This window comes from Otolemur garnettii, unplaced genomic scaffold, assembly GCF_000181295.1.
Source record: "Otolemur garnettii isolate 467f Iridium unplaced genomic scaffold, OtoGar3 scaffold00217, whole genome shotgun sequence".
Lineage (NCBI taxonomy): Eukaryota > Metazoa > Chordata > Mammalia > Primates > Galagidae > Otolemur > Otolemur garnettii.
The window spans coordinates 1,743,332-1,757,063 of record NW_003852612.1 but is presented as its reverse complement, the minus strand read 5'-3'; the positions used below and the strand labels follow the sequence as shown (position 1 = coordinate 1,757,063).

The 13,732-nt window shown below is 47.8% G+C and overlaps 1 protein-coding gene across 1 annotated transcript in view; it reads left to right on the top strand.

Moving 5' to 3' along the window:
• DRGX (dorsal root ganglia homeobox) overlaps positions 1-9,589 on the top strand; it is a 27,250-nt gene extending 17,661 nt beyond the window's left edge. The window contains exon 7 of the mRNA XM_003801658.2: positions 9,324-9,589. Coding sequence (XP_003801706.1) covers positions 9,324-9,589 — 266 coding nt within the window. The remainder of the gene's footprint in view (positions 1-9,323) is intronic.
• The last annotated feature ends 4,143 nt before the right edge of the window (positions 9,590-13,732 follow it).

The window sequence follows — 13,732 nt, the reverse complement described above, 5'->3', positions numbered from 1 at the left end:
GCACAGTGTGTGAGGCCGACCAGGAAGGGAGAAGGCCTGATGAGGCCATGAAACCTGGCAGTGCCACCTCCTTCTTGACACTGGGTCATCTGGGGGCAGACCTGAGACTCCTCATTGTGAGTCCAGGACTGTAATAGCCCTGCCTGCTGTGCCTGTGTGCCTGGGCCTGGTATATCCAAGTCTGGTACGTGCTGGTGATTGTAGTTAGGGTCACGATGTAGAGGCCGTAAGGTCACTTGGGATCTGATGAGGTTTGGGCTGGGATCTCTGGGGCAGAGGTTTGTGTTTCTTGTGGGTGTTTACTTTCAGCAGGAGGGTTCCCCTACCCCCAAGGCACAGTCACTGAGGTCCAAGGTGTGTGGATAGAGCATGGCGCTTCAGGAAAACAACACAGCCCTCCAGGGTCCCCTGGATTGTTTCTGAGGGAACAAGTGTTTGGGGGAGCAAGAGACCTGAGGGTCAGAACATGGTTATTCCTCAGGAGGAAAGTGGCTGGGTCAACTTGGGCCCCCGCCATGCCTAGCTGATATTAGGAAGACAAGAATGTAGAATCCCAGAACTTAAGATTTGTAAATAATCTCCTTAAATGAGCAAGTTACCTCTGCTTTTCCAAGATACAAAGGGGGTAAGTGAGGCCTGGAGAAGAGTTAGGACCACCCAAAGTCATACAGCATAAATGTCAGAGGCAGGACAAGTCAGGGACCCAGGTGTGCCCCCTTCCAGCCTCCATACCCTGTATTGATTCTGTTCCTTTGATAGGTACCTGCTATCATCCTCTGTCTTGAAAAACTGCAACTCACTTTCCAGAAGCCATTTCCTATGTGTGCTGATGGATTTGGCCTTCCTGCCAATCAATGGGGCTCTGGAGTTCAGGGAGCTGAGCAGAAGGCTTCTGGCTGGTGCCAGAGGCAGCCTGGAGAAGCAGCCGGCCCTGAGCAGAGCTCTGGCTGCCCTGGAAGGAGGGAGGGTGTGTGAATTGGCATCTGACTGTTCAGAACATGCATTCCTGGCTGTGCTGGGATCTTTTTTGGTCTGAGGGTTGCTATAATTATTTCTTTGACCCTGAAAATACATCCAAGAAGAAATAGAACATTTGCGCAAGCTTGGAGACTGCCTCACAGCACAAGGCTCTGGATGGTCAGCTGAGTTGGCGACCATCAGTGAGCGTTTGTTGAGTGAATAAGTTATTGTTGAGACAGTGAACTTACGTATATTAGGCAAAATTAAAAGAGGGGTGAGATTTAGGGTGAATTCCACCCTAAAAAGACACTGCAAAATTAGCTCTGGGATTTGGGCATTAATTGGATTGGATAACTTGGTTATGACCACAGTTTTTCTTTTCATGGGGTGTTGTAAAGCTTCAAACCCAGGAGATGGCAGTTTGGAGGCACTGAGATATGCCAACTCAATCAAGAAAGAAAGAAAGATTCTTTTTTCCTTTCTCCTTTCCCAAAATATTAACTAAGTATCAATATTAACTTTGTATCAAAATGGGGTAGGGGTGTGGGATCAAAGTGTGGGCATGGGTTGAAGGGAGAGGTGCTTACAACGAGTTTGGGAGGAGGGGTAGGGAGGAAAGCAGACATAGCTCACCGTGGAAGGCAATAAAAAAACAAAACATGAAATAGGAACAGGGGAAAGTATTTCTGAAGTTCTGTGGTAGAAGACCCCTGTGTCTGGGTGTGAATTTGGCCTTGTGGATTTGGTTATTGGAGACCATACTTGCCACAGCAGGTAGAAATATGTTTAAATATTGTAGGTATCTGTCACCATTCCCACTCAAACTCCTGTGTGAAGCGTCAGGAACTGGTGTTATGACTTACAAAATATGTTCAGCCATTTATTTTGCTATAAAGCAAAAAGAAATGAACTACGGCGTGTGTGTTAAACATCTCATAAGCCCAGGTATTCATTTCCTTGCTTGCTCTTAACCTAAACACGCATTAAGAAAACAGCACAAGAGAGTCCGCCTTGTCACCAGCATTAGAACTCATGGACCTTTATGATGAAAATGTGCTACTGGCAGAGACGAGACAGAACTAACTTAATTTTTCCTGTCAGTCTCGGTAGTAGATCAATTAAACTGCCATGGAGATCAAATATTTCAGACTGTATTTATTACATTAAGTATTTATGTTCAGGCCAAGCCTTTAAAGCATGATGTCATATAGGAATGGAGGCCGATTAGATCAATTCAGCAGAATTTGCTGTAACTTAATGGAAATCTAATTGTGTGTTTTAATTTAATGTCCAGGAGGTAGTATGTTCTACAAACAAAACAATCTTCAGGCTGCATTTAAGGACCAGATGGCTCTGGCCTAGATTTTGGTGATTGTATAGTTAGCTTTTTGGGGGCATCACAGCTGGAGTTGGTGAGATCCCATGTGAAGGGACTCTCGACTTCCATCCCTACAGAAGGGGAGATGGATAGAATGCTCCTGCTGAGTTTCATGGTGTGCCCTCAGCTCCAAGCTTGCTGTCAATACCTCCAGTGCAGCCATCCTTTGCTGGGTGCTGAAGACTTCATCTCTGCTCCTTAGTAACTTCAGCAGGACTCTGCTTGAAAGGAGAAAAATCTGTCTCCACTGTCTGACTAATAGTAGAGAGAAATCACAAATCACAAAAAGGACATCCTTTTTATGAGAGTAATACCTGGTCAGTTTAGAAAAAGTGGAAAATGCAAAAAACACAAATGAAAAAATCATTCATTCACAGGCTTGGCACCTGTAGCACAGTGGTTATGGCACCAGCCACAGACACCAAGACTGGCGGGTTCAAACCCAGCCTGGGCCAGCTAAACAACAATGACAATCACAACAAAAAATAGCCAGGTGTTGTGATGGGTGCCTGTAGTCCCAGCTACCTGGGAGGCTGAGGCAAAAGAATCGCTTAAGCCCTAGAGTCTGAGGTTGCTGTGAGCTGTGATGCCACAGCACTCTACCAGGGAGATAGCTTGAGACTTTGTCTCAAAAAAAAAGAAGAAAAAATCATTCATAACCTTAACTTCAAGAATCAACCAATATGCATAATTTGATATTGGTATGTCTTTTTTCTAGTTATAAATATATATCTCTAATGAACATTTTATAACTTTTTTATAAATTAAATTTTCAAATTTATAAATATTTTCAATTTCTAAATACCTTCATGTATGTTATAGTTTAGTCTGTTTGGGCTGCTATAATAAAATCCATAACCCTGGTGGTTGATGAACAATGGGGATGTATTTCTCACAGTTAGAGGCTGGAAAGTCCAAGATCAAGGCGCTGGCAGATTTGGTGTCTGGTGAGGGCTGCTTTCTGATGACTGTCTTCTTGCTGTGTCCTCATATGGTGGAAGAGACAAGGCAACTCTCTGGGGTCTCTTCGTGTAGGGCACTAATCTGTGAGAGCTGGGCCCCACTTCCCAAAGCCATCGCTTTAGGGGCTAGGATTTCAGCATATGAATTTTGGGGGGAGGGGGACATACACATTTGGTGTATAGTATGTGTGTGTTTATATGTGTACCAGAATAGGATCATGATGACTTAGTGTTTCTTAAACTGTTTTTTAAAACTTAGTATTTGGTTAGCATCTTTTCTATGGCACTAAATATGCTTCTATAATTTTGTCTAAGCTGCAGTGTTTTCTATATAACTTATTCAGCCAATTCCCTATTACTGGGCCATTAGGTTATGCATGGGTTTTCATTGCTATGTGCTACACTGGGATGACTTCCTTTGTACCTAATTTAATTTGGGGGCTATTCATGATGGTAGTTTTATGATGGATTAATAAAACAAAACAAAACATACCAAAACACTCTGCTATTCTCTTCTAAGAGCTCCAAATCTGAAGGTCTGGTAATTAGCAAAGGGGACTTCTGTTTGGCTTCTCAGAATTCTCTTGACAAAATAAATTACTCTGCTTTTTGGTCGATGGCAAGATATTGCCGAGGAACAGCTGTAAAAAAGTGTAGAAATTATGCCCAAGACCGAGTGGGCAGAGCCAGTGAGATGGTGGATGTCATGGTGGATCTCTCCTTGGTTCTGGGTGTCCTGGGGGCGGGGTAGCGGGGAGCATACTCAGAACAAGTTGGGTTTCTCGGCTTGTTGTTGAATTGAACTGGAAATTGGAATGAGCTGTGAATTGTGAGTTAGTGTTGCCTTTTGGTTTGTGTGGGGTTATGGAAATCATGCCTGAGGATTTAGTACCATGCTGCTTTTTAGAATTGATCCCAAAGGCAGGTGTGTTAAGTTGAGGAAGCCGAAGCTCGGAAAGATGGAGAGCAGTCCCGGACTGTCGACTGGAGCCGGCGTGAAACTTCAGAGCTTACCTTTCCTACCTCATCAGGCTGCACCCAGCTTTCTTGGTCCCAGAGATGTCCTATTATCACCCACTCAATAGTATTTGATAAGGACGATTTGGTCTGGGGGCTGACATTTTCTAAGTGTTTGTTACCTCCCTGATGTAAGGAAGAGGAGGTGCTGGCCCTCACTCATGCCAACTCAGCGTCCTTATTGCTGATGATCACAGGCTTGGGGTGGCTTTCAAAGCCCTGTCAAACAGTCATTCTTGTGACCCCCAGGGCCTGGTGTGATGGCTGCAGGCCATCCTCAAGATTGCTTTGGTTGCTTCTGTTCAAGTGGCTCCAGGTGATGGTGCATTTGAGTTTTTGGGTGATTTATACCATTTTGTCTCTTTTCTCAGGATTCTGATCGAGGCGTCTGCCATTAGCAGCTGTACTTCTTTCTAGTCTGGGGACATCTTCTAACCAGACCACTCATGTTAGAAACGCATTCAGCAGAATCCTTAAGCCTCTGGTGAGGGCCTCAGGCATACTTTTCACAGGCAAAGTACATGAGCTTCGGGGTCTGGATTTTCACTCAGTAACTGTGAGGGATCCACCCTGGGAACCACAGAGGACGGAAGCTGTGTTCTGTCACTTGAGGTTCTCAGTCCAGGAAGTTGTTGTCACTTGAGTCCATGAAGTCATTTGGGCAGGCAGCATCCGTTGGTACTGTAAGATCTCTGGGAAATCAAGGGTTAATTTTATTAGGGTCCTATTTGTGGAAATCATTTTTCTTCTTTGCTAAAAGAAATGGTTATAGGATTTAAGGGAGATGCTGGTTGTTGGGGGAATTTAAAGTTACTACGTGCATGTGCCCAGCTCACTGTTGTTCCTGTCCCTCTCCTTTCCTTCCCAAGGAGGTGCCAGAGGTGTCTGCTGATGGGAGACAGAAGGTCACAGAGGGGAGAAGGACTTTACCCTCCCCTTTCTGCCGGTCTGCCTCTGTTAAGGCAGCCCACATTCTGATGGGGTCACTGGGAGCTTATAGTAAAGCTGTACCGACTACACGCTCCACTGCTGAGTCCCATCTCCCTTGTGGAGGTGGGCCCTCTGCATGGGTCATAGATTTACACGGTTCCCTGGTAATCATCTCAGTGCGTTTGTCTCCCATTAGCTTTTGATCTTGTCTGTTGCACAGACAGCCTCTCTCTGTCCCACTTGTATCTCCATCCTGGACTGATGCATCTACTACACCCTCATCTAGGTCGGGGCAGGGCAAAGGGAAGCCCCCTTGGCTTCTTCAGTGACCTCCCATCAGACTGCCAGTCACCCAGTTGTCACAGTCCTGGGTGTGGCTGTTGATATGTTAGTTTTGGCCCCCTTGATGGGTGCTTTAGCTGTGGTCCAAGCTTGGGTTACAGAGGAGGAAAGAACAAAGTATCAGGCTCTGAGAGGAGGGATCTTGCTGGTCAGTATGCATCTCTCAGGGTCAGTGCCCTGCTGAGGAGATCCCTAGCCAACGGGCATGGGCTTGAGGGCAGTGGGAACAGGGGAGAGTGTCAGGGTCACATGAGGTGTGATTCTGGGTGTGGCTGTGTGAGTATGGGGTGGGCCCCAAGGACCCTGGAGCGCCTCCCTGACTGGAAGAGCCAGGATGGGTCTCGGCTGCCTTGTGTGGTCTCATCTTCTTCAATCACTTTGCCCTGAACTCCGTTTTGGCCTGTACAATTTTATTTTTTTAAAAAAACTGTTTTATTTTCTTTTTGATTGTGGTAAAGACAGACATAACATAATCCTACCACATTAACTGTTTTTAAGTGCATGAGTGAGTCTGAGTCGTGTTAAGTGCATTCCCACTGTTGTGCAACCTCCACGACTCTTTTCCTCTCGCAAGACTGAAACTCCTCACCCATGAGCACTCCCCTTCCACCTCCCCACCCTGTTCCTGGCCACCACCATTCTCCTTTCTGTCTCTGTGAATCTGACTGCTTTGGGTCCCTCACAGATGTGGACTCATACATTATTTGTCCTCTTTTTGACTGGCTTATTTCATTGAGCATAATGTCCTCAAGATTTGCCCATGTTGTAGCATGTGTCAGAATTCCCTTCTTTTTGAGGCTGAATAATATTGCATTGTGTGTATAGTCTTTACAGTTTTATTTTATTTTTCTTTGAGAAGGAGTCTCATTCTGTCACCTCGAATAGAGTGCCTTGGTATCATAGCTCACAGCAACCTCAGACTCTTGGGCTTAAGTAATCCTCTTGTCTCAGTCTCCCACGTAGTTGATACTATAGGCACCTGCCACAAGCCTGGCTAGTTTTACTATTTTTAGTAGAGATGAGGTCTCACTCTTGCTCAGGCTGGTCTTGAACTCCTGAGCTCAGGCAGTCCACCTACCTTGGCCTCCCAGAAGTCTTTACAGATTTTAATCCCAGAGTCTCCCAGGGTCCTCAGCTTCATCTGGTCCTCAGTTTCCCCATCAGTATGGTGTTATGTGTATGTGATGGGTGGTTGTGAGGTAGGCCCTGTGTATAGACTCTCCTCCCTGCCGTAGCCTTGGTTCTGTGAGTTACTTTATGTCTCTTAACCTCCAAATCTGGGTTCTGAGGGCTGGGTTCCATGGGCTTCCTTGGGGGCCCACTACAGGTATGACCTGATGGGTACAGAATCCAAGGAAGGACGCTCTGTCACTACTGCATCTGGCAGGTGCTCGTGGTCGCCACTGAATCACAGAGTGTGTAACTCACCACTGAGGCTTATGTTGGAGCAAGACCTTGGCTAGACCAGCGGAAGATGGGTTGAGCCCACGCTTTTTGGCTAGCCTAACCTAGCGCTGCCTGCCTGGGGCTGAGCCTGAGGGTGGTGGTCCATGCCAGGTCCAGGAGCCTACAGCTCTTGGCAAGCTCTCTTCTGACCTCAGCACGTGTGTGGCTCTGGGCTCCCCAGCCCTCTGAAGTATTCCTGTAAGATGTACTACAGGTCTGTTTTTAGCCTTTTCTCTTTTGACAATTCACTTAAAATTAAAGTTATGTTTCTAAGTTTAAGAGAAATTCATGTTCATCGTAAAGAAAACCAAGAAAAATTCTAAATAGACGCAGAGAAGGAAATCCAAATCTTTAGCATTCCCACTCCACAGAGGACCAGCATTCTCAGTAATCTTGTCTCTCCACATGGTGGCTTCTCTTCACTAGTGAGGTCCTTTCAGGAGGGAGACTTGGGGTTAGGGAGACAGGACTCCCACCCCTGGGGTGGGTCTTAGCTGTCATGATGAGCTGGGGCTCATGGTGCTAACACAGACATTGTTCCTAGCAAAAACTGCAAGTCCCCACGGGGTGCCTCTCTGCAACTGGTGTCAGCGTGGCTGTGTCTGTGTAAGAGCCACCAGGGAAGCAGAGTGGCAGGACACAGGGTTGACTGAATGCACATCAGGGTAGAGGCCAGCGGTCGTGCAGGCATCGGTGGGCTCTCAGAGGCCCCTGGTTGCTGTGTATCTGTGCCTTGCTTCCCACACTTCTTGGTATCTGCTGCCCGCTGCACCAGCCCCTCAGTCATAATCAAGGCAGGAAGTGGCAGCTGTGTTTAAACCTCCTGTTATACCACAGGAGAGTGGAAGGGCCTCCAAAAGTTCTAGTCCTACATCTGCAATAAACTGTGCAAACCTGGAGCCTCAGTCCCCTCCCCTGGAGAGTGGGGAGGGTGGTGCATACCCCTTGAGCAGCCCCGTGGTAATGACTGGCAGCAGCAGCAGGGAGGAAGAGGCCAAGGTGAGCCTTCTGCTGCTCTGAGCAGGCTTGGCAAGGGAGAGAAAGATGCTCGGATATGCTTGAGGGGAGAGGAAGGCTCTTAGCATTGGCATCAGAAAGCCTGTCCCTGGGAAAGGAGGGTGGGGACACCCCCACTGCGGGCGGGCTGATGCCACTGAGGCTGCCCCTGAAGGCTGATCTCCAGGAGTGGGCACTAATCTGGGTGGCCTCCCAGGTCCCCAGACATTGTGTCTCAAAATTACTGCCCCTTCGTAGCCCATGCAGAGAATGGCTGGATGATGGTTCAAAGCTCATTAGAAGCCTGTGGACATGTCCAGGATGGCAGGGGATAAAGAACTCATGGGGTGCTGACCTTGGTGTGGACCTCAGCCCTGGCATGGAGCCCCTTCAGAAATCCTTCTGCTGTAGCTGCCGTCATCCCTAGCCAAGAGGTGACATGTGGATGAGAAGGCTTCACCTGGGCTTGGAGCTGTGCTGAGCACTTTCTAAACTGGTTTCCTTTAGTGGTTCTCAAACCTCTGTTCATGGTACCCTGGGGCCATAGCAATATCTGTTCCTTAAATAGGTCCCAACAACTCAGTTAGTATTCATGTCCCAGCAACTTAGTAGCCGTTGGAAAAATAACACTTAAAAATTGAGAGAAAAATGATACTTTTATTTTTAAATGGTCACTATTCCTTTCTAAAGGGCCCATGTGCCTGATAAACTTTAAACAACTTTCCTAGTCTTGAGATCATATTGGACGCCACCATCCACGTCTTATATTCCATATAGATTTGCAAACCAGCTTCCCAAAGATACGACATTCCTAAAAGGAATGGGCCATGGTCTCCTGTTGAAGCCATGGACTGCTTCCAGCTGGCAGCTGGCACAGTGTCCAACCCACGTGGCTGGGTTTTCCCTGATGTTTAAGGTTCTCTGCCTGTAGCAATCCCTGTGAGTTCTTAGGGGTGCCTAATGATCCTATGATCCTGTGACTGGGTGTTATCCTATTTTATAGCTGCAGAGGCTAAGGCTCAGAGATGCCAAGATATTGGCCTTAGGCCACACAGCTGGTTGGAGAGGGAGGCAGCACTGGCCAGGTCTCCCTGATGCTCTGACAATTCTCTGGAATATCACGTAGGTCCCTTGGGTTGTGTGTCTTTGGGGTCCTGATCACTTGTTCCTCTCCCTTCAGCATTTAGAACCAAGTGCAATCAATTTGTCCCTCCTTTGGGCCCTGGCCCCCTCTCAGCCTGAGAAACAGGTGGTGGGAGGTGGTAAGAACCTGTCGTTTTTCCTTCTTCCAGGGGGCCCGCTGTGCTCTTGCTGTGTCCCAGACCCCATGGGGCTCTCCTTCCTCCCCACCTATGGCTGCCAGAGTAACCGCACGGCCAGTGTAGCCGCCCTGCGCATGAAGGCCCGAGAGCACTCAGAAGCCGTCCTGCAGTCAGCCAACCTCCTGCCATCTGCCAGCAGCAGCCCTGGTCCTGCAGCCAAGCCGGTACCCCCCGACGGCAGCCAGGACAAGACCTCTCCCAGCAAGGAACAGAGTGAGGGAGAGAAGAATGTATGAGGGTCCAGAGTGCCCTGCCCGGCGTGCCCTTCCCCTGACCCCTGCTTCTCCCAGCTTCGGCCCCTACGGAAAACTCTCTGAACAGCCAGGAGAAGCCTGCTGCCCAGGGCCTCCTCATGGACCCAGGAGGGGAATGTGAGACCCACAGCTCCCTTGGGCACCTGGAGAGTCCCTCTGAGTTCCACCAGTAGGACTCTGTTGTCCTGGCTTCTTTGGCAACAGGTCTTGAAGGTACTTGGCAGCAGTGAGATCTGCTAGGGTTTCCATCCAGGCCCTGAAGTCTTGGAGGGAGATGGACTTGCTTGACCCACTGCCCTTCGTGTTTCCATCCTGGGCTGCCTTGGAAGGTCTCGTCAATTCTAACAACTGTGGCATGGTCACCCTTGAGAGATGCCGAGGGCTGCAGTCTCATGGTATGAACTGGGACTGTCCCCTTTACACTGTTTAAGAACTAGGGAACTGGTGGAATCCCAGTCAATTCTCATTCCCTTGACCAAGACTAGCAGCAATGGCCTTTCTCTTGTTGGAGAATATCGGTTGTGGGCTTGGTTAAAAGGTGAGAAGACGTAGCGTAGGAGGGGCTGACAGAACATACTCCAGGGGTACACGGTGGCTCTGCCCCTTGCAGATCTCACTGGGCACATGTGGCCAGGGAGGTTGGGCCAATCACACAGGCCATTGGCTGCAAGAACCAGAGGCCACCATCGTGACACTGTAGGTACAGAGCAATTGTGGGCTCCACACCCCAAATGCTCACCTGCCTGCCCTGGCCATCTCCCAAAGAGACCAGCAGGTTGGTGGGAAGGCGCCCGGTCGGAAAGCAGCTCTCTGGGCAGGAGAGGCTGAGGGGCCTTGGAGGGGGGAGGAACCTCCCAGGAATGTCTCTGAAAAGATTATGCATCTGGATGAACCACCTTTCCTTAGGTCCCTGGCATATGGAGGGAGCTCTCCAGTGATGTTTTTTACTGAAAAGAAAAATAAAGGAAGAAACAAGACAGAAATGGCATATATGCAGAGATGGAGCACGGGGAGGATGGCTTCCTTGTGGCTCGAAGAGAATTAATTCCAAAGGGCCAAATTTCATAGATTTCTGCTTTGGTCTAGTGTGGCTGTTTTCTCTTGTGTGGATGGGAACTTCGAAGAGATCCAAGGGGCATGTGCAATCGCTCATAAGCTCTGCCACTCCCTGGCAGAGGCAGCTGGGACCTGAAAGGTTGTGGTCTTTGGTGGCTTTTGCTGATGGTGTTTCCAAGCAGTTATTGCTTTCATAATGATTGTTTTTATTTCCTCTATTATCATGGAAAAGTTATACTTTCAGATTCCCTGTCCCTTTGTCCCCTCCTTTCCAGAGATCCCCCCCAAATAATATTCTTAAGTGTATCATGCCTTGTCTATGAGTACCACAAACCATTTGATAAAACACACTGTCTCCTTTAAAAAAAAAAAAAAAAGCCAAATCCTTCCTCCTGCTGTATTTTGCTTGTTGAGTACAAAGATGAAACGATTTGCCAAAAAGTGGCAAAGTCGCTTCCGTTTCCCTGTAATTACGAATGTTCGGTTGAACGATGTAAGCTCCAGCCCTTATGTACACTAACTCTTCAATCTAATTGTTTGATTAAACTCGTATTTCCTCCAGAAAGGTACATAAATAAGTGAACTGTTGAGCAAATTAAGAATACTTAACAGCATTGCATCTGAAAAGTAGTTATGCTGATTAAATTTTGTGTCCTTGAGGACTTTCAGGAAATTACTTTTGATCGTCAATAACACAATTAAGTAAACTACACACACATTAGCATGAATAATTGATAAGAAATTATGTATTACCACGAAGCACTGATTTAATAATTCATGATGCGACACTCTAGTGACTGTGCAAAACTGGATCACATCGAAAAGTCTGCCTGGTGTTACTGAAAGATAGGAAAAAAAAATAAGCACCAAACCTCTACAGAGATACGGAGTACTTAGTTTTCTTGTACAAAGGCAAAAAGTAACCAATGCATGATGTAGTTTCTGTTTGTTTAAATACCCAAATAAATTTAGATGAGTTAAAAGAAAGACCTAAAGAGATCAGGTCCTCTCTTTGTTCCTCCCTGCCAGGAGGCTGCCGGGCTGGGTGGAGTCTGCACTCTCCAATCCTCCTCTTTGGCCAGCTGTGCAAATGGAAACCTGGAAACTTCCAGGAGGAAGGCTTTGAGGTCTTGGCTTAGGAACCTTTTAGCACATGTTGGGACAAGACAGGGGCGACTGTGCAGGACAGAGGCCCCCTCCCCAGGCATTGACTGACAGACCTGGCCTCCTAGGGTGTTCTTGGTGAAGTCCCCTTTCTCGCAGCCTTTGTTGGAACCCCTGTCTGCAGAAGTTCATAATATGACTGTAAAAAGGAAGAAGACTCAGGCTCCAGGGATGGACTGGTTGATTGATTATTATTATTATTATTCATTTATTAGTGGAATGTCACTGAAGTGCATTCCTTAATGCACTCCAGTTTATGAGAAAGGAGCCTAGAAACCAATGAAGTTGTGACCGTGACAGGGCAACAGCCAGGTTGGGGATGATGGCCTGCTGAGAGGAGGAGCAACCATGGGCACGGCAGGGAATTGGGGGTGGGTGGCCCTGGCATAGAACTCAGAGGGACTGGGAGGCTCCCTCTCCACTCCTCAGTTGGTGCTTTACTTGGGAGTGTGTCTGGCCTTTGAATGGAGTACAAAAATCTTCCTTAGTCTCTGGCACTGACTCATGGCCTAGGAGCTTTACAGAGGTTAGCACATTTAATCCTGACCATCAACCCAGAAGGTAAGTCTTGCTGTTCCCATTTCACAGATAAGGAAATTGAGGCACAGAAAGATCGGCAACTTCTCCACAGATACATGACTGGTAGACTCCCATAGGAAGAAGGAGACTCCCATAGGACTCAGCCTTACTGCCTGTCACACAGAGAGCACTTAATGAATGAATCAGTCTTCAAGGCCTAAGAGGGCTGTAGAAGCCACACTGAGGCTGGTTGGTGCTGGCAGCTTTGACAGATAGTGGGATCAGGCTAACTCTGCTTTGCTTTTGCTCACTGTGGGTTCTGTCCTAGGCAGGCCTGTGAGGGAGGGAGGATGGACCACAGTAGGGCCTTGTCAGACCCCGCTCAGCATCTCTCTGCCTGGGATCTAGCCTGGCCCCATTTTATCTGCCTCTGAGCCCGCACACTTGGCCTTCAGGTGTCTGCCAGCTGTTCAGGAGCAGGCTCAGGGGGAATTCTCAATGTCTGTGGCTGCCCAGAGCTTCTGAGCCCATCAGATGGTTTTTCTAGCAAGAGGGAACATCAAGAAGGGGCCTGAGACTTGATTAATCCACCTAATGGAAACCCTTTTCTTCTTATTTAGCTGGCTTCACTGGAGAAAGGGACAAATTCAGACAAATTCGGGCACCTTCTGCTTGTTCAGAATCCTAGCTCTTATGTCTGTGTGACTTTGGGTGACACATTCAACCTTTCTGTGCTTTGGTTCTCTCCTGTATAATAATGGCACCAAGTTCAAAGGGTTCACTGAAGATTAAGTGAATGGTTAGCTGAATGGAACCTGGCACAGAAGAAGCAAATATAGAGGCAATCTTTGGTCTCATGAAGCCTCATGAACTCCTATCCTAAGATGCCTCTGCTGCCGGCGGGGAGGGAAGGCCTTCTTTGGTCTCATGAAGCCTCACACATACCAGTCTCGAAGACCTTTTTTAGGTGAAAACTTTATATTCCTTATTCCTTAAGAAGGAAACAGGATGGGCTGGCTTTCAGCAATGCCCCAGCAGGCAAAGGAGTTGGGATTGTCCTATCCTTTTCCTGAACAAATCTTGTGGTCCGTAGGGGGTATGGCTTCCAGGAGAAGGCTCAGAATTTGGAAGGTAACCCCTGGTACCCAAAGGCAGAGGTGTGTGTAGGGGGCTGGGGATGGGGGAGACAAGAGAATGGCTTAGTGAAGACTCTTTTCATTGCAAATAATGGGAATCATTGAAACCAGTTTAAGACAAAAAGGTCTTTAGATGATCTCATGGGGCTCAGGATGGTTGGGACTCTAGTGGGGTGGACACCAAGTTGTTGGGACCCTCCCTCCTTTCTGAGCCTCTCTGGTGATCCCCACTGCTTCCCCACACCCCACC